This window comes from Bos indicus x Bos taurus, chromosome 19 (genome assembly GCF_003369695.1).
Source record: "Bos indicus x Bos taurus breed Angus x Brahman F1 hybrid chromosome 19, Bos_hybrid_MaternalHap_v2.0, whole genome shotgun sequence".
Taxonomy (NCBI): Eukaryota; Metazoa; Chordata; class Mammalia; order Artiodactyla; family Bovidae; genus Bos; species Bos indicus x Bos taurus.
In genome coordinates, this window is record NC_040094.1 from 57,539,798 (window position 1) to 57,565,852 (window position 26,055).

General features: G+C 57.5%; 1 protein-coding gene across 4 annotated transcripts; it reads left to right on the forward strand.

Moving 5' to 3' along the window:
• Window positions 1-4,537: 4,537 nt before the first annotated feature.
• Window positions 4,538-25,311, forward strand: HID1 (HID1 domain containing). Of its 4 annotated transcripts, none has more exons than XM_027518835.1 (19): window positions 4,538-4,715; window positions 10,493-10,642; window positions 11,377-11,547; window positions 12,104-12,256; window positions 12,779-12,885; window positions 13,343-13,459; window positions 15,515-15,737; window positions 15,917-15,973; window positions 17,153-17,236; window positions 17,400-17,490; window positions 17,703-17,854; window positions 17,953-18,031; window positions 19,326-19,490; window positions 21,954-22,181; window positions 22,424-22,530; window positions 23,073-23,153; window positions 23,739-23,830; window positions 23,968-24,126; window positions 24,340-25,311. In XM_027518835.1, exons 1-19 carry the CDS (start codon window positions 4,650-4,652, stop codon window positions 24,401-24,403), a joined length of 2,346 nt encoding a protein of 781 aa, XP_027374636.1. In that variant the 5' UTR covers window positions 4,538-4,649; the 3' UTR covers window positions 24,404-25,311. The 4 variants fall into 4 exon arrangements, with proteins under 4 accessions (XP_027374636.1, XP_027374633.1, XP_027374634.1 ...); XM_027518832.1 differs by having other exon boundaries at window positions 4,539-4,715; window positions 17,096-17,236; XM_027518833.1 differs by having other exon boundaries at window positions 4,539-4,715; window positions 12,140-12,256; window positions 17,096-17,236.
• The last annotated feature ends 744 nt before the right edge of the window (window positions 25,312-26,055 follow it).

Sequence of the window (26,055 nt, forward strand, 5' to 3'; positions counted from 1 at the left end):
CTCGGGGCTCCCGGGAGGGAGGACAGACTCAGGATGGTGCAGGTCCTTGGAGGTCACAGTGGGGCCCAGAGAAAACTGACCCTAACCATGGGCCCCGAGGTGTTTTCAGTGGGGGAGCATCTTAAGCGGTGTTGTACATTTCCTTGGGCTCTCGTGCAGAGAATAGATTAGAGGGGGCGGGAGTGGAGGCTGTGGGATGGGAGGTGGTGGGGGTCCTGGCAAAGGTGCCAGCAGCAGAGGTGTTGCTGTTTAGTCGTTAAGTCGTGTCTGACTCTTTGCAACCCTAAGGACTGTAGCCCACCAGGCTCCTCTGTCCATGGGATTCTCCAGACAAGAATACTGGAGTGGGTTGCCATGCTCTCATCCAGGGGATCTTCCCGACCCAGGGATTGAACCTGCATTTCTTCCATGCCCTGCATTGGGAGGTGCCGTCTTTACCACTAGCACGACCTGGGAAGCCCATAGCATAAGATAAAATCTCCTTAACGGGATGTGAGCAGCCCCCTATGGCCTGGCCCTGCCCCACCTCTCAAGCTTTATCTCTTATCGATTTCTCCACTTTATCCCAGTTTCTCTTTCTGTTCTCTGGATGAGCAAGGCTCTGTCCACTTCTGGGCCTTGCTTCCACTCTCTCCCACTACCTGCATATTGGACACGTTCCTTTTGCCCTTTAAGATCTCTATCGATCTGCTCCATCCACTCTGTGCCTGAATGGCCGAAGCTCTTGTGGGCTGCACAAGAGTCTTGTGGAATCCATCAAGTCTTGTGGACTCCCTTTATCCCCCTTGCTTTCTGTTGGTCCACTGAGGGAAGCAGGAAGTTGGGGGCAGGAGACAAGTGAAGGTGGGTATCTATCTCACAGCTCCATCCCTCCCAGATCGTGGGAGCCCACTGCTCCTCTTGGCCCTCTCCTATGGCTGGGCTCTCTTTCTCTGTGTTCTAGCAACCATTCCACCCCTCACCACCTTAGGTTTGAGGATAGCTGAGGCTCTCTACCGCTTCTAGCCCCAGAGTGCCTCACTGACGCTTGTTGGTTTCCCTTCTCCTTATAAATCACCCCTTGATTAAACTCATTTTGGCCAATCTGTCCAAGTGTCCATGGGTGACCAGAAATATCTCAGTGCCACCTGGAGTTCCTGGTTGCAAACCACAGAAGTGGCTCTGAACAATGGGCAAGACCAGAGGGCTCACAAATACTCTCTTGGGGGACTTCCCTGAGGGTCCAGTGGTTAAGACTCCACGCTTCCAACACAGGGGGTGCAAGTTCAGTCCGTGGTCGGGGAACTAAGATCCCATATGGTGCGTGATCAAGAAATAAAAGCAAAAAACGATTCCTCCCTTTGAATGGTCAATTAGTACCTGCTCTTGTTTTATTTATTTTTAATTAAATTGAGCTACAACTCACAGTAAAAGTCATCCCTTCTAGGTGCAGAGTCACGTGAATTTTGACAAACATACACAATCACAGAACCACCCCGACAATCGAAACAAAACATGCTTTCACAGTCAGTGCCCTCATCCTGCTCCCAGCCCATGGCAATCACTGGCTTGTTTTCTGTTCCTGTATTTTGTCTTTGCCAGAATGTCATATAAACGATGTAACGCAGTACGTTGTCTTCTGTATCTGACCCAGCACTTTTGAGATCCATCCACATTGTTGCTGCCTGTACCAGTAATTTGTTCCTTTTTATTACTGAGTATGGGCTCCCCAGGTGTCTCAGTGGTAAAGAATCCGCCTGCCAATCCAGGATTGGCAGGTTTGATCCCTGGGTCAGGAAGATCCCCTGGAGAAGGAAATGACAACCCACTCCAGTATTTTTGCCTGGGAAATCCCGTGGACAGAGGATCCTAGGAGGCTGTAGTCCATGGGGCCGCAGAGTCGGACACAACGGAGTGGCTAAACAATTGCTGAGTACTCGGCCATTGTATCGATGAACCACAGGTGATGGGCATTTGGTTTGTTTCCAGGTTTTGGTGATTATGAATGAAACTGTTACATGAATTACTCAGCCTTTTGTGTGGATCTATGTCTTCATTTCTCCTGAGTAAATTCTAAAAATGGGATTATTGAGTTATACAGTAATTGTATATTTAACTTTATTTTTTTATTTTTTGGCCACACCAGGGATCGAAGCTGTGCCCCTGCATTTGAAACACGGAGTCTTAACCACTGGACTACCAGGGAAATCCCTAGAATTAACTTTATAAGAAAATACAAACACTCCCCATCTTCACTAGTATTTGGCATCATTACGTTTTTGTTTTTGACCTATCCTGATATGAAAAAGTTGGCTTAAAGCTCAACATTCAGAAAATGAAGATCATGGCATCCCATCACTTCATGGGAAGTAGATGGGGAAACAGTGGAAACAGTGTCAGACTTTATTTTTTTTGGCTCCAAAATCACTGCAGATGGTGATTGCAGCCATGAAATTAAAAGACACTTACTCCTTGGAAGGAAAATTATGACCAACCTAGACAGCGTATTGAAAAGCAGAGACATTACTTTGCCAACAAAGGTCCGTCTAGTCAAGGCTATGGTTTTTCCTGTGGTTATGTATGGATGTGAGTGTTGGACTGTGAAGAAAGCTGAGCGCAGAAGAATTGATGCTTTTGAAGTGTGGTGTTGGTGAAGACTCTTGAGAGTCCCTTGGACTGCAAGGAGATCCAACCAGTCCATTCTAGAGGAGATCAGTCCTGCGTGTTCATTGGAAGGGCTGAGACTCCAGTACTTTGGCCACCTCATGCGAAGAGTTGACTCATTGGAAAAGACCCTGATGCTGGGAGGGATTGGGGGCAGGAGGAGAAGGGGATGACAGAGGATGAGATGGCTGGATGGCACCACTGACTCGATAGACATGAGTTTGAGTGAGGTCCGGGAGTTGGTGATGGACAGGGAGGCCTGGCGTGCTGCGATTCATGGGGTTGAAAAGAGTCGGACACGACTGAGTGACTGAACTGAACTGAATAGGTATGTAGCAGTAACTGTATTGTGGTTTCAGTTTGTATCTCCTTAATGAATAAGGCAATAGCACCCCACTCCAGTACTCTTGCCTGGAAAATCCCATGGATGGAGGAGCCTGGTAGGCTGCAGTCCATGGGGTCACAAAGAGTCGGACACTACTGAGTGACTTCACTTTCACTTTTCACTTTCCTGCATTGGAGAAGGAAATGGCAACCCACTCCAGTGTTCTTGCCTGGAGAATCCCAGGGACGGGGGAGCCTGATGGGCTGCCGTCTCTGGGGTCGCACAGAGTCAGACACGACTGAAGCGACGCAGCAGCTTTGAAATGTCACACTGGCCTGGACTGGGAATGGGTGATTTGTAGAATGGACTGGATTTTTTTTTTTTAATGCCAAATAAAGGTACTATTCATTTGTTATCTTGAAGTGATTATAAAAGCCATGGAGCCTGTCCAAGATTTCATCCAGGGTAGGGAAAACCCACCTCAGGAGCAAACACAGAGCTCTCCCGTCCAGTCTGCTCATTCAGTGCTGTGGGGACACCCTTGCCCCCCTCCTTACTACCCCACCCCTGTCCTACCCTGCCTTTATGCCTAGACAGCGCACCCCACATTTTTTACCCTGGGAACTCCAATTCAAGCTAAATGTCACCTCCTTTTGAAGCAGCTAGGATTTCTAGAAGCTTCCAGACATAACCTGCAAGGCGATATTGTTGAAAAAATGCAGCCTCTTTTGGAGCCAGAGCTGGATTTACTTTTTTGGCTTTGTTCCTTACCAGTTGTGTGACTTTGGGCAGCTTAACTGCTTTGAGCCTCAGTTTTCCCTAGGGTAAAGTGGGTATAATACCTACTTCAGAGGTAGGTTTTCTGTCGTGTAAGAGGTTGTCACTATTTATTATTATTAATTTGCCTCTATCCTGGTCTCATTGGGCTGAACCATGGCTAATCTGTTCCTTTTTGTCTCTCTAGCTAACTGCTCTTAAATAGCAGACCCTGTGCCTTAAGCCTCCTCGGCCCCCCGGCCCTGACACCGTGTTGATAAATCCTAGTCCCTAAACATATCTGTTGAAATGGATGACTCTAAGAGGATTCTCAGGGAAGGCAAGTGGCCAGAAAGGAATGGTGGGACTCAGAAGGGACCCCTCGCTCTCACCAGGCCGCGGAGCCCGATGAGACAGGTCAGAAAAAGGGGAACCAAAGGAGCGGATGCCCAGAATGCCCCAGAATGCCGGGAGATGGACAAGAAAGATGCTGGAGAGGACCGGCTTTGAAACTGTCGGCCTAGTGATGGAGTGGGGACCGAGGGTGAGGATGGGGGGCAGGGGACGGAGGCTGGAAAGGTTGCGGGCCCGGGGGATGGGGGTGGCGCTGAGTGTAAATGGGAGAGACCGAGGGGAATAACGCTTCCACGCAGAAGGAACCCGATCCAGCTGAGAAGGGGCTGGGGGTGGATCCGCGGGCCAGACCCCGGGTCGGCGCGGGGAACCCGGCGCTGGAGCAGCAGGTGCGGGGGGCGGGGCCCGGCGGGGCGGGGCCCAGGGGGGCGGGGCCGACGCCGGCGGGCGGGCGGGGCGCGCGGCTCGGCTCCTGCGAGAGCCGCGGGGGCAGCGGGGCTGGAGCTGGATACCGAGCCGGAGCCCGAGCGGGAGTCGGGGCCGGGGCCAGGCCGGAACGGGCTCCAACGAAATGGGGTCGGCCGACTCCAAGCTAAACTTCCGAAAGGCGGTGATCCAGCTCACCACCAAGACGCAGGTGCGCCCGGGGCCCCGGCCTTCCCACGCACCTGCCAGGGTGGGGGCAGGGCAGGGCTTTCGGGGTTGGGGGAACGGCTGCAAGAACTTGGCTAGCCGGGGGCTGGGGGGACCAGCTGGCCAGGAGGGTGACGCCGCAGCCAGGGAAGAGCGAGACTCCTGGGCCTGTACCCCAGGGCTCCATCCCTTAGTCCCCCACCCCCAGCCTTCTCTCCCGGGAACATCCCTATTTCCCGCAGCTGCTGCTGCCACCTTAGGCTGACGTGTGCCTACTCCCCAGGCCGGCGTCGCCGCTGTCCGCTCCGCTGTCGGCCCCCTCATCGCCCCTCCAGCCCCTCAATCTCCAGCCTCTCCCCACCCCCACCCACCCAAACACCTCCTTTTCTCCTCCCTGCCCCTCGGTGGGTGTCGGCGATCCGGGAGGCACAGACCCGGTTGACTCAGTGCAAACAAAGCCGGCGGTTGCCTTCCCGGATCGGGAAACAGCTGGTGCACGGTGGCGGCCTCGCTGGGCCGGGTCGATGCCCACGGCCAGAGAAGGCCTAGGTGTTGATGGGAACACGCAGAGTGGCAGGCAGCGCTGCAGCCTGGCCAGGGGAGCTGTTCCCAGGTCCATGGAGTCCAGATTCCCAGCTGGGGACCACTGCTCCAGGGGCTCCGCTTTCCAGGCCCTGCGGTGCAGGTGGCTGTGTTTGCTGTACCCTGTGTTCTCTGGGGCAGGGTTAAGAACCGTCCAGGCTGCCCCTGGACTAGGTACTGTGGGGCCTGGGGGTACCCGTCCAGGCTTGCACAGACCCCTGAGCCCACAAGTGGCACCGAGGCCAACTCCTTGCCCCCAGCACAAGGGCTGGCCCCAGCAAGGCTATCTCCCTGCCCACCCCTCTCTTCTCACTCCTTGAGCCAGGCCACTCTGGCCAAAGAGATGCCCATCTCTGCCTCCCCAGGTCCCCCACTTTCGAGGGAGTCAGGACCTGCTGCCAGCCGGGGATTTCCTTCTACCTGCACCCCTAGGGCTCTCTCATGCTCCCAAGTAGAGTAGGTTCAAGGGAGCCATTTCCCCCACAGCCAGCTGGTCGCAGCTCCAGGGGCCAGAACTCTGGTCCCACACTCTCTGGTTCCCACAGGAGAAAGGTCAGGAGCCCGGCACACGCCCAGGGCCTCTGAAGGGTCCAGTCCCAGCTGAGAGGCATTTGATAGAAACCAGGCCTTGCTAATCACCCTTGCCCCCAAGGCTCCTGGCTGTTTCTGGCATTTGGCTTTTTTGGCGTGTGGGGCTTCTAGATCTGAGGGTGGCAGGTGGTCCCGCCTCTCGGTGGGGGGCCACAAGGAGAAGAGGGAGGGAGGCCTCCGTGTTTACCTGCCTGGGGAGGGAAACGCCTTGTTGGAGGAAACCACCTTGTCACTATGGGCTCGGCAGCTAGGGTCTCTGCCAGGCCAGTAGGACCAGCTCAGCTGGGTCCCACAGGATTCCTACAGGCTCGGGCCCCCTCCCCAAATTACACTGGGCCTCCATCCTTCCCTGGCTGTGGCCCTATGACAGGGTGGACTGAGCAGCTGGGGACAGCTGGGGACAGTGAGCTGACGTGGGACAGAGCTGGAGCCAGACACCAGCCTGAGTCTCTCTCGGGAGAGCCTTGGGGCCCTGCAGGTGGGAGGGGACCTGGGCTGCCTGGAGGGAGAGACCCTCAGAGCCTGAAGCCACGGACCCTGTGCAGTGACCTGGCTCAAACAGCTCGGGAGTCAGGGCCAAACCCCAAATGGTCCCCAGACCTTGCCACTTGGTGTCCCCAAGGAGATTCAGGCCAGTTGTCCCCAGGGTGTCCTCTTGTCCCAGGGCCTCTGTGATCTCAGGGTTTTGCAGACAAGCCAACCTAGAACCTTTTCCCCGTGGCCTGGGCCCAAGCTGGTTGGCTTTCCCGGCCTTCCTGTGCTGTATCCTGTTTTCTTCCTGCCTCGGGCTGGGCCCGACCCCAGTCCTGAAGCCGGCAGCTTTGGCTGTGTTTCAAGCCTTTCCCGGTGTGGGTGGAGCCCTCGAGGGGCATATTCCTGGATCTGGGACCCTCTCCTAGATCCTGTCCTTTTGGAGATTCTCTGTCGTAGGCCAGAGGATACCTGGTGGGTCCATGTTCACACGTGTGCACACGTATGAGTGTGCGAATGCCGTGGTGATTCAGTACAGGTCACCCTTGGCAGGCGAGACCACTGCTGGTGCTTCCCTTCTCCCCCCAGAGAGGTCCAGCAGCTGCAGCCGGTCCTCCAGGCTGGTGGGCATCTGGCCTGAGCAGGTCCCAGCAAAGCTTCGCTAAGAATATCTGGTTTCCCTCCAGGGTAGCTCAGTCCCTGTGCCCTTGGCAGCACGGGCCTGCTCACCTCCACCAAAAATACTCTTTAAAGAAACTAGCTTGGATTTTAGAAGCTTCTTTGTGTTAGGTAGGGCTAGAATAACTGAGGCAGGATCTAAGCTATGTTCCCTCCCCACTCAAAAGTTTCAGCGAACCTGGCCAGTACCTATGGCATCAAGCTAGCCTCCCCTGCTCTGGTAACGGCCACCGAACTGAAGGATCTGAGCCACAGCTGGGACCTGGAGAAGAGGTCCAAGTTGGGGATGGGGGAGGTGAAATCATTAGTCCTGAAGTTCAAGGCCAGCTCCCAGAGCTGGGATTTCCCTCTGCTTCAGAGCTGGGCTGCCCTGGGGCCTCTCAAGTTCCCCTGCTAAGACTCTCTCCTCATTCTTAATTCAGTCCCCAGGGGACACTTGCCTGATGAACTAGGTCAGAGGTCAAGTGCACTCGATGAGTTTCTGCCCCTTTAAGCTTAAAGGGTAGTGGCTACTTGGGAGGAGGGGAAAAATGGCTTCCCAGAGGTGCTCTCAGAAGGGAGGTGGGCAAGGGCCATGCATGTTTTCCGGGAGGCTCCTTCCCCACTTCCACCCGACCACCCACACTGGGGGTGTGCTTCCCTGGACCCCAGAGAGGGTTGGAGGGCATGAGGACAAGCCAGCCGCGGCCCCAGGGCGCAGTTTTGGTCTTTGTTCCTCTCCCCCAGCTAACTTGCTCTACCAGTTTTGGGACCCAGGCTGTCCTGGGGCCAGGCCAGCCCTGAAGGCCGTGGCCACAGGCTGCCCTGTACCTCACTGGGAGGCCTTGTTGGGGAGTGGGCTGGGGTAAACTGGACCCTGGGGAGGCTTGTACCCAGCCTTGTGCTCAGCTCTGCCCGGTGAAGGGGCTGAAGGGAATCTTTGGGACTGATTACAGCTTTTAGCTGGACAAATACTGGCTGAGCATCTGCCATATGCCTCAAGTGCACGGTCCTGGGAGAAGGGCTGGTGGAGGAATGGAGCCTCCAGGCAAGAGTGGAATCAGGCCCGTGATGAGTGACTGTGGCGGGTGGGGAGCAGGTTTCCAGGGTGGGATCGAGCCCACTGGTAGAAACTCTGGGAGACTTCTTGGAAGAAGTGGCTTTAGAGAACAGAATTTTTAAAGTATTTATTTGGCTTCACTGCACAGCATGTGGGATTTTAGTTCCCTGACCAGGGATCAAACCTGCCCCCTCTGCATTGGAAGTGTGGAGTTTTAACCACTGGATCTCCAAGGAAGTCCCAACAGAATTTTTTTTTTTTTTTTTTAAAGTAAGATTCACATCGTTTCCTGATAATAAGAGTGATGCGTATTACCTGCCGATTTGTGGTAGAGTAGCCCTTTATCGTGGAGAAGGCAATGGCAACCCACTCCAGTACTCTTGCCTGGAAAATCCCGTGGATGGAGGAGCCTGGTAGGCTGCAGTCCATGGGGTCACAAAGAGTCGGACACTACAGAGTGACTTCACTTTCACTTTTCACTTTCATGCATTGGAGAAGGAAATGGCAACCCACTCCAGTGTTCTTGCCTGGAGAATCCCAGGGATGGGGGAGCCTGGTGGGCTGCCGTCTATGGGGTCGCACAGAGTCGGACACGACTGAAGCGACTTAGTAGTAGTAGTAGTAGTAGCCCTTTATCAGCTCTTTCAGAGAAGGCAAAAGTCTGATTTGATTGGAGCAGCCTGGGTAGGTCTCTTGCAGGAAGTACTATTCAAAAGGGTAAGAGGACCTTGGTTGACCCTCAAACAGATGAACATTCAAAAGAAAAAGATAGCAATACGCGCATGGACAGAAAAAATATATAAGAAACAAACAAAAAAGCCACCCCGCAAGATAATTGCTATCGCCACTTTTTCATTTTCTTCCAGGCTTTTATTCCTCTATAATTTTACAGAAAATCATGATCATCCTATAGTTACTTTATATCTTCTCTTTTTCATGTAACATTGTACCACGAGCATTTTCCATTCATCCGTATTCTTTGAAGACATTCTGATGGCTGCATAATATTGCACTGTATGACTAATTATTAATTATTTTTTTGGCTGAGTGGTATGCAGGATCGTAGTTCCCTGACCAAAGACTGACCCCATCCCCGCTGTAGTGGATGTACAGAGTCCTAACCACTAGACTGCCAGGTCATTTCCTGAGGAGGACATGATAACACACTCCAGTATTCTTGCTTGGAGAACTCGGTGGACAGAGTAGCCTGGCGGGCTATAGTCCATAGGGTTGTAAAGAGTCAGACATGAGCGAAGTGACTTAGCAGCAGCAGCAGCAACTTTTTAAGCATTCCCCAATTGTTGACTATTTAGGTTGACTCCAACGTTTCACTTTTCACAACAGCTCTTCAATAAACATTCTCACACCTGAATGTCTCAGGCCATTTCCTTAGGAAAGACTTCTAGGATTCATGATTTAAATCGGGTGTTCACATGGCTGACTATATGACTTACAAGGCATAAGTGTGCTGAAGGCACGTTGCCTCAGTACGTCTGGTCGGGCTTTGGACAGTGTTGGGTGGGGTGGGCATGTGGGGAAGAGGGGCTGGTCTGTGCAAGGGCAACCAGAAAATATGGCCGGGCTGTGTTGCTGGGATCGTGAATACAGGTATTCTTATGCACACATCCATGTGCACATGTGTATTTGTTGTGTGTCCGTGTGCGTGTCCGTGTGCCCAGGTGTGTGCTTGTAGGTGTTTAGGTGTGATCTTGGCTGACTGTCCAGCCAAGGTCTGGACCCGGCAGGCAGTGGGGAGCCCTAAATGTCTTGGTTGAGGGAGCAATGCCTTCGGTGCTGTGCTTTGAAAGCTGGTTGGGGGCAGTGTGGAGGTGGGATTGAGGGGGTAGATTTGGAAGGGGGCCCTGGCAAAAGTGGCTGTGGTGGGTACCGAGAAGAGCGGATGTGGTCAGAGAGCCGTGGGCGACTCCTTTAGATTCGGCACTAGTTGGGTGTCCCGGGTGAGGGTGAACACTGGGGTTTAGGGGGCAGCCTGAGTGACTGGCAGTGAGCACATGTCCCCTTGGCTTCTTCCCAGGGGAAGGGGCACAGCCTGGCTCTGGTCCCTGGGCATGTGACTTAGGGGTGTAGCCTGGGGAGGCCCCCAAGTGGGGAGGATCTACCAAAGGGAGATGGTGAGTTACTGGGGGGTCACAAGTCTCTTAGGGACTGGGTTGGGCTCTGCCTACTGAACTCAGTGCCAGCCGATCCCTGACCATCTGTGTCAAGTGTCCCCAGCCTGCCTGTGCCAACCAGGGCTCATGGCCACTGAAGGATGTCTCCATGGGGGGAAGACTCCTGGGCACCAGCAGGAGTGGAGGAGGGGACTTCCCTTTCCGGGGCTCCCTTGGTCACAGAGTTGGGCACACTGTGGGCCTGCTGGCAAGAGATCATGCGACTCTGGACACTTGGTCCCCCCACAGCCTGTGGAAGCCACCGATGACGCCTTCTGGGACCAGTTCTGGGCAGATACTGCCACCTCGGTGCAGGATGTCTTTGCGCTGGTGCCAGCAGCGGAGATCCGGGCGGTGCGAGAGGAGTCACCCTCCAACCTAGCCACTCTGTGCTACAAGGTGAGGGGTGCCCAGCCCTTCACTGTCACCGCCCCCCGAGCCATTTCCCACGATCCCAGGGAGGCTGGAGCTGGCCCAGCCCTGTGGTGCAACAGGGCTGGCACCCAGGACATCCCCACCCAGTCGAGGTGGCCCCAAGGCTTCACCCACTTCTCCCCCCAGGAGCTGGGCTCTGGGAGGTGGGCAGTTGCTGCAAGTCAGCTCGTCTGGCTCACCTTGTGTGGTTGGTGGGCTTCCCTGGTGGCTCAGTGATAAAGAATCCACCTGCCAATGCAGGAGACAATGCAATTTGATCTTCTGGGTCAGGAAGATCCGCTGGAGAAGGAAATGGCAATCCACTCCAGTATTCTTGCCTGGGAAGTCCCATGGACAGAGGAGCCTGGCGGGCTCTACAGTCCATGGGGTTGCAAAGAGTCAGACACGACTGAGCGACCGAGCATGAGAGCAAGGGCGGTTGGTCCTGTCAGTGTTGCCATTTTACAGATGAGGAAACTGAGGCTGGTCACTTAGCAAGGTCTCAGCCAATGAGTGGTGAGCTGGTCTCACTCCCAGCTGCTCCAGGCTGCCCCCTGGCCCATGTCCTGTCCCCCTGGGGTTGGCTGACCCTGTCTGGAGAGGTGGCCCTGCAGGTTGGCCATGCTCCCCCTCACCCTCTGAAGCCCGGGGTGCCCAGCCTGACCCCAGGTGCCAGGGCCTCATCCCCCTGCCCCCCGCCTCTCTGCCCACTCCTGCAGGCAGTCGAGAAGCTGGTGCAGGGAGCCGAGAGCGGCTGCCACTCGGAGAAGGAGAGGCAGATCGTGCTGAACTGCAGCCGCCTGCTCACCCGCGTGCTGCCCTACATCTTCGAGGACCCTGACTGGAGGGGCTTCTTCTGGTCCACAGTGCCTGGGGCCGGTCGAGGAGGGGTCTGTGGGCCTGGCCGGGACTTTGGGGGGGTGCGGGGAGGTGGGACTGCGGGGACAGGGAAAGAAAGTTATAGGGGGCCACCTTCCTCCAAACCTCTTCTGGGGTTTGGGAGGGGTCGGGGGAGGGGGTCAACTCCTCCTTAAGTCCTGGGTTTCTCCCCTGTGGGGGTCCCTGCCCCTGCAGCTGGGCAGAGATGGGGGCAGGGCAGCTGAGCCCTCCCCCCACTTACCCCATTCCCTCCCTGGGGTTCTGTCCAGGCAACTAGGGGTACACAGTGTTGGGTGGGTGGACCCAGGGATTCTCAGCAGGGCTGAGGCTCTTGAGTTTAGGGGGCTCACCCGGCCCCTCCCAGTCAGGGGGGAGGCCTCCTGACTGCTCCCAGGCCCTGCTTCCCACTGTCCCCCTTCTGCCTTGGGAGGTTTGGGAGTGATTAGGGGTCTTCTTCCTGTTCCTCCCCCGCCCCTCGCTTCCTGTCTCCCTCCACCATGGGTGCCTGCTTGGGCCGACCCTGTCCTCCACCCCTCCCCAAGTCCTGGGACTGCCTCTCCTCGGCAGCCACAACTGAGGGGCCTCTGCGGGCCGTGTCCCAAGCAGGGAGAGGATGACGACGAGAACGCCCGGCCCCTGGCTGAGTCCCTGCTCCTGGCCATTGCTGACCTGCTCTTCTGCCCAGACTTCACGGTGCAGAGCCACCGGAGGAGCACTGTGGTGAGAGCCCTCAGCCTCCTCCCCTGGCCCAGGAGGGCCTTGGTCCCAGGTCGGGGCCAGCTGAAGTTCCCTGGGGCAGGGACTGCCCTGGGAGGGCCAGGCTGCCTGGCACGCATGGTCCCAGGAGGGGGTGGCGGCTGGCACGGCTGGAGGGGAGCCAGCTGGTGCAGGCCCTGCCCTCTGTATCCGGGAGGCAGGGCACAAGCACCCACTGTCCTGGCCTGGGCCGCGGGGGGGTGGGGCTGGCGCACTGGGGGCCTGGCCCCTCACTTCCGGAGGGCAGTGGACTGACCTTGAGGTTGCCCACCCCGCGTGCCCACACACCATTGGGGCCCCAGTTCTGCTCTGCTCACTCCCTACCTCTTCCTGTCTCGCACTGGACTGAGCAAGCACCAGACTGAAGGAAAATGAGCTTTCCTAGCACCCGGGGTGCTTTGAGGGTCTGTCTTTAGGAGAGATGAGGGTCTTTGCCCCCCCACCAAGGAAAGTAGGGGTCTGATTTCTCCCTAACACTGTCCCCAGGACTCGGCGGAGGACATTCACTCCCTGGACAGCTGTGAATACATCTGGGAGGCTGGCGTGGGCTTTGCTCACTCTCCCCAGCCCAACTACATCCATGACATGAATCGGTGAGCTGGTTCAGGCTGGACCCCAGGCCTGGCACCTGCACAGCTCAGAGAGGGAGCCATGTGTGGGGGTCTTCCAAGGAGACCCTTGGCTTCTCTGGTGGCTAAGGGGTAAAGAATCCTCCTGCAATGCAGGACACCTGGGTTTGATCCCTGAGTCTGGAAGATCCCCTGGAGAAGCGAATGGCAACCCACTCCAGTATTCTTGCCTGGAGAATCCCATGGACAGAGGAACCTGGAGGCTACAGTCCATGGGATCGCAAAGAGTCAGACGAGACTTAGGGACTAAACAGTAACAGAGGAGACCCTGCTCTCTCGTGACCTTGCTTCAGCATCACAGGGATAAGACGGAGTCACTTCTTTTCATGGACCTGAAGGAGAGCTGGGCGGGGTGGGCATGCGCTCCTTCAGGGGAACTGGGAACCTCAGGGTAGGCTCTCTCCTGTCCTCTCTGCCCAAGGATGGAGCTGCTGAAACTGCTGCTGACTTGCTTCTCCGAGGCCATGTACCTGCCCCCAGCTCCGGACAGCAGCAGCATCAATCCGTGGGTGCAGTTTTTTTGTTCCACAGAAAACAGGTGAGGGGCCCCTGGCCTGCCTTTAGATTTCCCCACCTCCCGCTTGTAGGCAGCCCGGCACTGAGGCCATTTGCTGGCGAATGTGTCTTATTTGAGGAGGCACGCTGCCCCCTGGTGGTGATGACCTATAACAACAGCCGCACCTTAACACCAGCGCGGTCCCTGTTGGGGGCCCTGGGTGAAGGGTGCCTGGGTCCTCCATCTAGAGCGCCGTCCAGTAGAAGGATAATGCAAACCACATATGCAGTTTAGACATTTCTAGTAGCAGCATCTAAAAAGTTGAAAAAGAAACAGGTGAAGTTAATTTTAATTATGTATTTCTTTTAACCCAATATGTCTGAAACATCAGTATTTGAGGTGTAATCACTAAACAAAGTTATTGAAATGTTTTGCATTCACTTTTCATCTGGTGTGTAGTTTACATTTATGGCACATCTCCCTTCGGACCAGCCACATGTTAAGCTGTCCGTAGCTACATGTAGCTTGTGTTAGTTTATTTAATTTTGGCCATGCTGTGTGGCCTTGCAGGATCTTAGCTCCTCGACCAGGGATTGAGCCGAGGCCCACGGCAGTGGCCGAGTCCTACCCAGGGAACTTCCTGGGCAGTGCGTTTAAATGGTGGGTGGGTGGGGGTGTGCTGAATACTCTGAAGAATGGGGACGCCCGGCCCACATGGGGGCACTTAAGGGCTCTGGGGAGCGTATGAGTTCGCGAAGGTGTCACATGGCAGGACTGCATACTTACAGCAGGTCCGAATGCTCCAGCTGTGCAGCTCCTCTTGTGCCCGGGGCTGTACTGGCAACACGGGGTTAGTGCCCCTAAGTGTCGAGGTTCACCCTCTTCCAGACTCTGCCTCCCACATGACACGCCCCATCTTCAGGTTTTGCAGCCCCTCCGCCCAGCCTCACCCTGGCACAACCCCCAGAAGTAGAGAGAGTCCAGGTGGCTCTCCCACCAGGCACAGCTGGAAGCTGGCCAGGGTTTTCTTCCTCCCCAGCCTTATCAGGCAAACGGCCACCTTTGCCACTTGATGAACCTCCCTGGGTCTCAGTTTCCTCATCTGTAAGATGAGGAGCTTGACCTCTGACACCTCACAAGTCTCTGAATGGAGGCCTTCTGTGGCCTGGGAGCTGGGGAATGGGGTGCGTGCTTCGCTTCCTGCCTTCCCTGTGGGCCTCCAGCGCTTCTCTGAGGCCCCGAGGGAGGGTACCTGCCCTGCAGAAACCTCAGAGACATGTCCTTTATACATTTATCCAAGCCCGTAGATGACACAGTGTCGAGAATTCTCCAGTGATCCAGAGGTTAGGACTTTACACTTCTACTGCAGGGGGTGCATGTTTGAGCCCTGGTGGAAATAGGATTCCACAGCCAAAAAAAGAGAAATGAGCCCTGATGGCGACTGTGGACTTCGGTTGACAGTGATGTGTTGATGTCGGCTCATCAGTTGTAACAAATGTGCCACCCTGGTGGGGGATGCGGATGGTGGTGGAGACCGTGTGTGTGTCGGGGTAGGGAATCTATGGGAAATCTCTGCCTTCCCCTCAAGTTTTACTCTGAACCTAAAACTGCTCTAAAAAAACAAAGTAGTTTTTAGGGACTTCCCGGGAAGTCCAGTGGTTAAGGCTCTGCACTTCCAGTGTAGGGGGTTGAAGGTTTATCCCTGGTTGGGGAACTAAGATCCCAGCTGTAGCGTGTGGAGCAGTCACAAAAATATATATTAAAAAACTTAAAAAAAAAAAAAACCCACAATAGGCTTCAACCCCTGGGGGTGAAAAATCTAAGGGGTGTGGACATGATACTCTACAAAGAGCCCCTCAGGACTGGCCATCCCTGTCTTGGTAATGAACTCCTTCTGGCCCCCAACCATCCCAGCCAGCGTCCCAGATACAGCCAAGGAGGGGGATGAGCTCCTGGGGCTGCTCCCTGGTCCCCAGACCACAGCCTGGCACTGAGACAGTGGGCGATGAGGGGTCTTTTTGGTCGACCTGCCCACCCGGCTGCAGCTGCGAGTGGACGGTGGGCAGAGTCCCTGAAGCCCCCTCCTCTCCTGCGCAGACATGCCCTGCCCCTGTTCACCTCGCTCCTGAACACCGTGTGTGCCTATGACCCTGTGGGCTACGGGATCCCCTATAACCACCTGCTCTTCTCCGACTACCGGGAACCCCTGGTGGAGGAAGCGGCCCAGGTGCTCATCGTCACCTTGGACCACGACAGCGCCACCAGCGCCAGCCCCACCGTGGACGGCACCACCACGGGCACCGCCATGGACGATGCTGACGTGAGCATGGGAGAGGGCGGGCTGCCGAGTGGCACCCCCTCCAGCAGCCCGGCAAGGGATGCCCGGCGGGCACTTCGTGGGGGTGTCTGGGGTCAGAGGGGGCACTGCCATCTAGGCCTGGGGTAGGGCGGGGGTGGGGGGTGAGGGCACCTGCTGAGCCCCAGCTCCACCCTCCGCAGCCTCCAGGGCCCGAGAACCTGTTTGTGAACTACCTGTCCCGCATCCATCGAGAGGAGGTGAGTTGAACAATGCTCTTGCTCTGGCGGTTTTTTTTTTTAAGTACGTAATTTTTTGGCTGCGCCGGGCCTCCCTCGCTGTGCTCGGGCTTTCTCTGCTTGCGTGAGCAGTGGCCACTGTTTGTTGCGATGCACCGGCTTCTCACTGCCGTGGCTTTTCTTGCTGTGGAGCGTGGGCTCTGGGCTCGCCGGGTTCAGCAGCTGCCGTACACAGACCCAGTGGCGGTGGTGCACTGGCTTAGTTGCTCCGTGGCTTTTGGGATCTTCCCAGACCAGGGGTCGAACCCATATTCCCTGATTTGGTAGGTGGATTCCCATCCACTGTACCACCAGGGAAGTCCTCCTGTGGGTTCTTGATGCCCACTCCTCACAAAGGTTGTGACCTTGCAGGGGGTGAGAGGATGCAGATAAGATTGGGAGTAGGGAGAGTCCTGACCCCTACCTGAAGGAACCACGGTCCCGGTGGACTTGGGGTTGGACTGCAAGGGTCTTGAGCCTCAGAAAAGGGCTGATGGCCTCAACTGGGGGAGGGTAGCCGGGAAGACTTGCGAGAGGAGGTGGCTCTGATGGTGGGTTTGGTAGGGGAATTACAGTGGATAGAAAGGCCAGTCAGACCTGGGTTCGTGTGTCTTGTGACCTTGGGGGAGGTTGTTGTGCCCCAGGACTCTAAGCTCTGCAGCTGTGATGTGGGGACAGGAACCGCCTCCTTGCCTTGTAGTGAGGATGGGCTGAGAGCACTGTCCAGGGAACAGGTGCTCAGTGATGGACAGCTTTTCTAGAATAGACTGTTCCTCACGTGTGACAGGGTGCTGGGAAGGGGCGGGAGGATTGCAGCTGTCCACAGGAGTCAAGGTGGGCAGGAGTCCAGTGTGTAGATGGGGAGCCTGTCGTCTGGTAGAGAAGTAAGCTCTCTAGACCTGCCCTGGACCAAGCTTCTGAGGGGCTACCCCCAGGGCAGCTGTTGATGACGCTGGAACCTGGGCCCCTCTGGTTCTGACGGTGGGAATCAGGCTCTGGGTGGGGTGGGAGTCGGGGGAGAGGAGGCGTATGTGGGGGGCCTGGCCAGGAAGCCGGGACTGCAGGGAGCCAGACTGGACAGGTCCCTGCCCATACCCCACCCAGGACTTCCAGTTCATCCTCAAGGGCATAGCCCGGCTGCTCTCCAACCCCCTGCTCCAGACCTACCTGCCCAACTCGACCAAGAAGATCCAGTTCCATCAGGAGTTGCTGGTCCTGTTCTGGAAGCTCTGCGACTTCAACAAGGTGGGCCGGCCCCTGTGGCGGTGCAGGGGCGCGGGACGGCCGGCAGCGGTCCACCCCTGGGATGCGGAGGGCATCTAAGGAGACTTCTGGGAGGGGCGGGGCAGAGCTTCCCCTCTCCTGACCCCGCCCACCCGTCTCCGCCCCCCCCCCCCCCCCCCGCCAGAAATTCCTCTTCTTTGTGCTGAAGAGCAGTGACGTCCTAGACATCCTGGTTCCCATCCTCTACTTCCTCAACGATGCTCGAGCGGATCAGTGTAAGGCTGGGGTGGGCTCGGGATCCCTGGGGGGCGCTCCTGGCCGAGGGGCAGCTGCGGCCAGCCTGTCCTGCCTCCTAGCAGCTCGGGCCCTGTGCCCTGACCTACCGGGAAGGGCTTCTCCCCCCACCTCCACCCCAAGATGGGTCCCTGCCCTGGACTCCCTCGCCGCCCCACCCAGCGAGGTGACCCTCCCACGCCCCGCGCCGCAGCTCGGGTGGGCCTGATGCACATCGGTGTCTTCATCCTGCTGCTTCTGAGCGGGGAGCGGAACTTTGGGGTGCGGCTGAACAAGCCCTACTCCGTGCGCGTGCCCATGGACATCCCGGTCTTCACCGGCACCCACGCCGACCTGCTTATCGTGGTAAGTCGGGGGGAACCTGGAAGTCTGGGGGTGACGTGCCCTCGGCCGAGACTGGAGACGGCGGGGGCCCCGTGGCTGACCCCCTGCTCCCCGCATAGGTTTTCCACAAGATCATCACCAGCGGGCACCAGCGGCTGCAGCCCCTCTTCGACTGTCTGCTCACCATCGTGGTCAACGGTAGGGCGCGGACCAGGGCGCGCCTTTCCCACGATCACCACCAGGGGGCGCCCGGCCACAGGCTGACCTGCCACAGGCTCCCTGGTTCAAACCTGCTGGGTCCAATAGAAATATTAACATAAGGGCATCTAAGTGCCTACAGGGCTTCCCAGGTGACCCAGAGGTAAAGAGCCCACCTGCCAATGCAGGAAACGCAGGAGACTCGGGTTCGATCCCAGGGTTGGGAAGATCCCCTGCAGAAGGGAATGGCAAGCCACTCTAGTACTCTTGCCTGAGAATCCCATGGACAGAGGAGCCTGGCGGGCTACAGTCCCTGGGGTCGCAAGGAGTTGGACACAGCTGAGCACAAAACACAGCAACAACAGACAAAGTACCTACTGGTCAATTTTCTTCCTTCCTTCCTTCTCTCTCTCTTTCATTTTTACCCCTTTTTTCTTTCTTAATTTTTTGACTGCACTGTGGCATCCTATTTCCTCAACCAGGGCTCAAAACTGGGCCTTGCATCACTGGCTCCATCCCACAGATCTTACCTGAAAATGCATTTGTGAACAAGACAGCCACCGACCCTGCCCCATCCCGGTGAGGGAGAAAGATACGAGGAAAGATCAGTCTATGACAGATCGGTCTGTGAAGTCAAGCTGTGTGCAGCCTTGCGTCTCTGACTCCCCCTTCACAGGCTGTGCAGAAAATCTGTATATAGTTATATGTGGAATATCAGCTTGATATTCTACTTAATTAAAAAACATTTTTTTTTTGTTTTGGCTGTACTACATGGCTTGCAAGATCTTAGTTCCCCAACCAGAGATGGGACCTAGGCTCCTTGCAGTGGGAGCTCAGAGTCCAAACCATTGGGCCACCAGGGAATTCCCAGCTTGGTATTCTAGAAAGATGTAAAGGTCCTGAGTTTGTATCCCTGCCCATCACTTTATAACTGGGCAATTCTGGGCAAGTTTATGAACCTCTCTGAACCTCAGTTTTCTCATCTGCAAAATGGGAATGGTCTCCTGTATCTACCTCCCTCTCAGGTTCAAGGAGGAGTGGGGGAGATGGAGTGTGTGAGTGGCTTTGTAAACATGGCTGTCCATGGGGAGGGGCCCAGGTGCAGCCCTGGGGCTCTGAGGAGGCATGGCCAGTGCGGCCTTGGCCTCTGGGGCTCAGTCTTCCTGATTTTGGGGGGGACTTCCCAGACGGGGCAGGGAGGGTGTGGGAGCGGGAGCAGCGCGTCCCTCCCAGGCCCTGGGTGTGCAGGCCCGGTTGGTGGGGCCCCGGAAGTAAGCCAACCCCTCCCCTGTAGTGTCGCCCTACCTCAAGAGCCTGTCCATGGTGGCCGCCAACAAGCTGTTGCACCTGCTGGAGGCCTTCTCCACCACCTGGTTCCTCTTCTCCGCCGCGCAGAACCACCACCTGGTCTTCTTCCTCCTGGAAGTCTTCAACAACATCATTCAGTACCAGTTTGATGGTGAGGCGCCGGCCCAAGCCCCTGGCCTGGCCTTGGGGATGGGGGGATCCGGGGTGGGCAGTGGGCAAGGACTCCTTCCCGTCTGAGGAGGACACAGCCCTCCGGCCCCCAGTTTGTTTGTCCTGCATGCATTTATTGAGTGCCTGCTGTATACCAAGCCCTGGGCCCGGTGAGGGGATTCAGTGGGAAACTGAGCAGAGTGCCTCCTGCCCCGTGGAACTCGCAGCTGGGGAGGGAGGCATGGAGGGGGACTCTAAACAGATGGTCACCCAGACAAACAGGTCATCTTAAGTCTGATGGGAGGGAAGTTCAGGCTGTCACGGGCCTGCTGGGTGTCAGAGATGCTGGGCTGCCTGGTGTCAGTTAGGGCCTTGCCACTTAGCTCTTAGGGGAGGAGGAGAAGGGGGTGACAGAGGATGAGATGGCTGGATGGCATCATGACTCAGTGAACACGAGTTTGAGCAAACTCCAGGAGATGATGAAGGACAGGGAAGCCTGGCATGCTGCAGTCCATGGGGTCACAAAGAGTCGGACACAACTTAGTAACTGAACAACAATGGATACACTTTTGATGATATCTGGTAATCAGACATTTTGTTAAGTGCTAGACTGATGGAGTGGAGAAGGCAATGGCACCCCACTCCAGTACTCTTGGCTGGTGAATCCCATGGACAGAGGAGCCTGGTAGGCTGCCGTCCATGGGGTCGCTAAGAGTCAGGCACGACTGAGCGACTTCCCTTTCACTTTCCACTTTCATGCATTGGAGAAGGAAATGGCAACCCATTCCAGTGTTCTTGCCTGGAGAATCCCAGGGATGGAGGAGCCTAGTGGGCTGCCGTCTATGGGGTCGCACAGAGTCGGACATGACTGAAGTGACTTAGCAGCAGCAGCAGCAGACTGATGGAGATCAATAGGATGCATTCTCATCCTCGAAAAGCTCTGTGTTTAGAGGAGGCAGACATGTACACATGTAACTAAAATGCAGCCCTTTTTGCTATAATGTGGTGGTTTAGTCGCCAAGTCACATCCGACTCTTGTGACCCCATGGACTGTAGCCTGCCAGGCTCCTCTGTCCATGGGATTCACCAGGCAAGAACACTGGAGTGGGTTGCCATTTCCTTCTCCATTTTCTATAATAAAATTATATGTATTGGGGGTTAATATATGCACACTACTGAATATAAAATAGTTAAGCAGCAAGGACCTATTGTATAGCTTAGGATTGTTGTTTAGTTGCTAACTCGTGTCCCTGATTCTGGGAAAGATTGAGGGCAGGAAGAGAAGGGGGTGATAGAGGATGAGATGGTTGGATGGCATCTCTGACTCAATGGACATGAGTTTGAGCAAGCTCTGGGAGATGGTGAAGGACAGGGAAGCCAGGCGTGCTGCAGTCCATGGGGTCGCAAAGAGTCGGACACAACTGAGCAACAACAATGAACACTGAGTTCTGTGACTGTGTACACATCAGCTCCCTGAGCCTCAGTTTCTTCATCTGTAAGATGATCGTAATAATAGTACTAAGAGTCCCTATCTCAGAGGGTGTTGGGAAGACTAAGTGAAATAATCCAAGAAAGTCACTTGCCTGTGACTTAAATATTAACAGTTGTTATCATTTCCAGAATAAGTAATATTTGCACTAATTGATCGGGGATGAAGGGCTTTCCAGGTGGCTCAGACGGTAAGGAATCCACCTGCCAGTGCAGGAAACCTGGGTTTGCTCCCTGGGTCAGGAAGATCCCCTGGAGAAGGGAATGGCAACCCACTCCAGTATTCTTGCCTGGAGAATCCCAGGGTCAGAGTCGATGGGGTCACAAGAGAGTCGAACACGACTGAATGACTGACACTAACTCATCAGGGGATGAATGGGGTAGGAACAGTAGAAAACACGGAGGGGCACAGTCTACACGCAGACGCTGGGGCGAGATGTGGCCGTAGGAGTGGGGCGGGGCGGGGCGGGGACCCTGGCGGGTCGGGAGCGGGCCGGGGCGGGGCGAGCGGCGGGACGGCAGGGCACTGAAGCCCCAGAAAGTACTCCTGTCTCCCTCAGAGCCAAGGGCGTTCAGTATGGTCCTTCCTCCTGGTGACCTGGCTTGGGGAACCGTCAAAATATTGAACAGCTGGCTTAGCAGGACCCTGACATGCTGGGCCCACCCAGCTTTGCCAGGTGTTGCCCCTTCATGCTGGGTGGTGAGAGGGTCCCCCGGGTACCAGGGAGGGGCAGGGGTGAGCTCAGCCCAGAAGCTCTTTTGCTGACAGGTGGCATCCTGGAGTCGCCTCAACCCACCCCCCTGCCCCCAGCACCAACCCTGCCCACACTCCCCGTCTTCTGTGCTCTTTGCTGTCGCCTCCCCCTGGGGTAGACACCCCTCTTGTCCTCCAAGCTCTTCCCACCCCAGGAAGCCGCTCTGGTGCAGGGGATGGCGAGGGGGCCTCGCTGAGACACCCACCCCTCCCCTCCCACAGGCAACTCCAACCTGGTCTACGCCATCATCCGGAAGCGCAGCGTCTTCCACCAGCTGGCCAACCTGCCCACTGACCCGCCAGCTATTCACAAGGCGCTGCAGCGGCGCCGCCGGCCGCCGGAACCCTTGTCCCGCGCGGGCTCGCAGGAGGGTGCCTCCATGGAGGGGTCCCGCCCCGCCGTGCCCGCTGAGCCGGGCACCCTCAAGACCAGCCTTGTGGCCACCCCAGGTCCGGTGCTGACGGCTGGCAAGGGCTGTGGAAAGTGACAGCAGGGGTTGGGGTGGAGGTACTGGGGGAGCCCGGGAGGGCTAGCTGGGTGGGGGGACCGGGCCTCCGTGCTGGACAGGGTGGGGAGTCAGACACAGCATCTCTAAAGTGGAGGGAAGCTGGGGACTCGTGGGGCGGGGCTGTGCAGAGGTGTTCGAGGAGGGACGCTGGGGCAGGAGTCCTTACTCCCCCCCAACCCCTAGGCATTGACAAGCTGACGGAGAAATCCCAGGTGTCGGAGGATGGCACTCTGCGGTCTCTGGAGTCTGCGCCCCAGCAGAGCTCAGCAGAGGACAGCCCAGCCACGGAGGTGGGCCCCGGGGAACTCCGGGCGGGGGGCGAGGCTGGGCGTTTTCCTTTCCTCCTTGGTCTCTGAAATGCAGGCCAGGCCAGGGCACCCTGGGGTCCCCTGCCGCAGGGGGCTGGGCACCTGGTGCTCAGGGCATCTGGGTTGGCACTGCTGACTCTCTGCCCTGGGGGTGGGGGGCTGTCTTTCACAGACCCCTCCCTCGTTTATTGGTCATGGGCTCAAGCCCTTGGCCTTCAGCCTCCTCATCCATCAGCCTTATCAAGGCTGGGCCGGCCTTTACCCCGTCTGCCCAGTCAGCCCCTGGCCCTAAACCTGTCACCAGGCTGGGCTGGGTCGGGCAGGGCCTGGGGCCCAGGGCAAAGGGTGCTGGGCTGGGCCATCCCCTCCTTTGGGAGAGGGTCCCCTCCCCCCAGCATGGGCCAGGGCAGAGACCTCCTTGCCCTCCAGGTCCCAGGCTGTGGGGGGGACGCTTCGAGGACCTGATGCGCTGCCCTCCCCCGCCTCTCCCACCATCCCTCACTTTGTTCCTTCTCGGGGACCAGGAGCCCAGCCAGGCTTGGCGGGAGCAGCGGCGACTGTCCAGTGCGTCGGCCAGTGGGCAGTGGAGCCCGACGTCGGAGTGGGTGAGGGTGGGGCAGATGGCATAAGGTGTGTGGGGAGGGGTGTAGTCGGGGGCTCCTGGCTCAGGAAGGGCTTGGATGGGAATGCGTCCACTTCCAGGGACTGGCCTGGGGTCAGGTTTGGGGTCAGTCCTGTCTCGTGACCTTGGCCTCTCTGGCTTGGTTGCTTCCTCTGTCTACACTGTCCAGAGTTGGTTCCCCAGCAGGGTTAAGGTACAGCTGTCCACAGCCCTTTCTCAATAAATCACCCTTTCCAGTTTCCTTCTTTGCATCACTTGCTCACTCCCTAGTTTGTTTCCTGACCTCACCACTAATTGTGTTTGCACGGGGATACTAAATGTCCCAGCCTCATCACTCTATCGTGAGGATCAAAGGCATGATACGTGGCACACGCTCCATGAGAGGCCGCAGCCCCTGCACGAATAGCAGTCCCTATTCACAGGCCCTGCCTGGTTGCCAGGCCCTTGCTGTGATGAGCCAGGGTGCTTTCTGCCTTGGGGAGCTCCTGGTTCCAGGCCAGGGGTCGAGTCTGTGCCAGAGCCTCTGGGGGACTGCTTTGCCAGCCGGGAACCCTGGTTCCTCCCCCAGATCCTCTCCTGGAAGTCGAAGCTGCCGCTGCAAACCATCATGAGGCTGCTGCAGGTGCTGGTTCCCCAGGTGGAGAAGATCTGCATTGACAAGTGAGGCTGGGGGCATGGCCGGGCCGGTGGGCTCTGGGGCCAGCCCAGGCCGGGGCTGGGGCTGGGAGCATGGGCGAGCCCCCTGCTCCCCTTGACCTTCAGAGTGGGCACACTGGAGACTCCCATCTCGCTGGCAGGGGCCTGACGGACGAGTCGGAGATCCTGCGGTTCCTGCAGCACGGCACCCTGGTGGGGCTGCTGCCTGTGCCCCACCCCATCCTCATCCGCAAGTACCAGGCCAACTCGGGCACGGCCATGTGGTTCCGCACCTACATGTGGGGCGTCATCTACCTGAGGTGGGCTCCTCGGGGCTTCTGGGGGTCTGCTGTCCCCCCTGAGGGTCGGCCTCAGCTAGTGGGGTTGATGTCAACACTGTCCACCGGGGTGGTCTTGTCTGGTGGGGGCGGGCACCCACTGCCTGGGGCGGTGGGAGGAGGACAGCCCAGTTCCTCCCCAGTCTGTTCCTCGAGGCTGCCCGGCCCCCAGGTGACCGTAGACCCGCTCCGCAGGAATGTGGACCCACCTGTCTGGTACGACACAGACGTGAAGCTGTTTGAGATCCAGCGGGTGTGAAGATGGAAGCCTGCAAGGGGCAGGGGCCAGGGGAGGGCGGGGACCCGGGGTCCCCAGTGCTGACCCCTGATCCCCTGTTCTGAGCTTTAAATGACCCCAATCAGGGCTGGGTGCTTGAGTGGCCGAGTCCTGGGCGGCAGGCCCCAGAGGCCCCCTGTGGCTGGGTTGGTGGGGACCCACCCTGCCCCTCGCCTGTAGGCTGGACTCGCCGGAACCTTCTCTCTCTGGGGCTGCAGCCCCCGCCCCATGCCCAGAGCTCCCACCTCTGTCTGGCTGCCCTTCAGGACCCGTTTCTAAGCTGACCCTCAGTGCCCGCCTGGCTCCTGGGCTGCCCAGTCCTGGAGGGCACCAGGCTGCTGTGCCTAATGGGCTGCCCACAAGGAAGTCTTGGGCCATCGTTCCTGGAGGCACCTGCAAGGGTGGGGGGAGCCTTTCCAGGCCTCCTACCCCGAAACCACCTGGTCCAGGCCCCGCCCGCTGCCAGGAGCCCGGGAAGAAGGGAGGCCAGGATGCTCACGGAGGGGACTGGGGACAGACGGACGCCAGGAGCCAGACTGGAGGACCTCACGCGTGTTAGGGTCTGGAGTGGGGGGTTGAGGGTCTCCTGTTGTATTTTTCCAGGTCAAGGGATGTAGCCTGCCTGGCTCTTACACAGAAACGGGGGTGAGGGGATGGGGGTGGGGAAGCCGCCGTTCAGCCCGCCCTCCCTCCCTTTTCCCACCGCCTGGATGTTTCGGGGAGAGGAGTGACCGGGAGGCCACCCATCCCTCCTGGTTCTGGCTTCTTGGTCTCCCTCACCCCGCCTGTGTCTGTACAATCTTTGCTCTGTACAATCGGCCTCTTGACATAATAAAACCCCCCTCTCCAGGCCCTGCATCCTTGTGCTTGGAGGGGAGACAGGGTGTTCAGTCCATGGCTCTTGTTTTCAGGGACACTGGGGCTTCGCCTGCCAGAGTCAGGCCCAGAGGGCCCTCAGCACACGACCAGCATCCTTCATTTTCTTGGGTGAGGAAGTGGAGGGTTGAGCTTCCCTTGTCGTGGTGCCCTCAGAGAAAGAGTTCACACAGGAGAGGCGAAGGGTCTGCCTCCCAACCTCCTGTATGGCCCCTAGGGGCTCTGCTGGGACTCTAGCCCTCTGCTCACCAGCACCCAGCTTTGCGGGGTACAAGCCGGGCTGCAGGGGCGGAGCTGCCCTCCCCAGGCCCCACCCCCGGCCTCACCCCGGGCACAGCTCACTGTTTGCACTGGCTTCAGGGAGATGGACGGGCTAGGAATGCCCGCCCTCCCCGCCCAAAGACTCAGAGGACCTGGCAGCTGGGGAAAGTCCCCCAGGGCTGTGTTGTGGGGAAGACAGGGGCTGGCGAGGGGTGGGAGGATGTGGAAGCCCCAGCCTCTCTCTTCCCCTCTCCTGCTGTGGATCAGACAAGGGGAGGACCAGACAAAGGGTTTACACCCCTCCTGGCCCAGAAGTAGGACTGTTCCAGCCCCACAGCCCCGCCCAGGAGGACTATCCCTTCCCACTGTATGTGGAGCGGCAGCTCTGTCCCCAGGAACAAATGCCACGAAGCCCGAATGGAATCGATCAAACAAACAGGGTTTATGGCAGTGGGAGAGAGGGTTGTTGAACCCTGCCTGGCAGCTAATTAAGAAGC

Excerpts from the sequence above, each read along its gene's own strand:
- HID1 (XM_027518832.1), top strand. The coding sequence starts at position 4,650 with ATGGGGTCGGCCGACTCCAAGCTAAACTTCCGAAAGGCGGTGATCCAG. Across the intron at positions 10,643-11,376 it reads TAGCCACTCTGTGCTACAAG|GCAGTCGAGAAGCTGGTGCA; the intron begins GTGAGGGGTGCC and ends CCACTCCTGCAG. Across the intron at positions 17,855-17,952 it reads ACGCCGACCTGCTTATCGTG|GTTTTCCACAAGATCATCAC; the intron begins GTAAGTCGGGGG and ends CTCCCCGCATAG.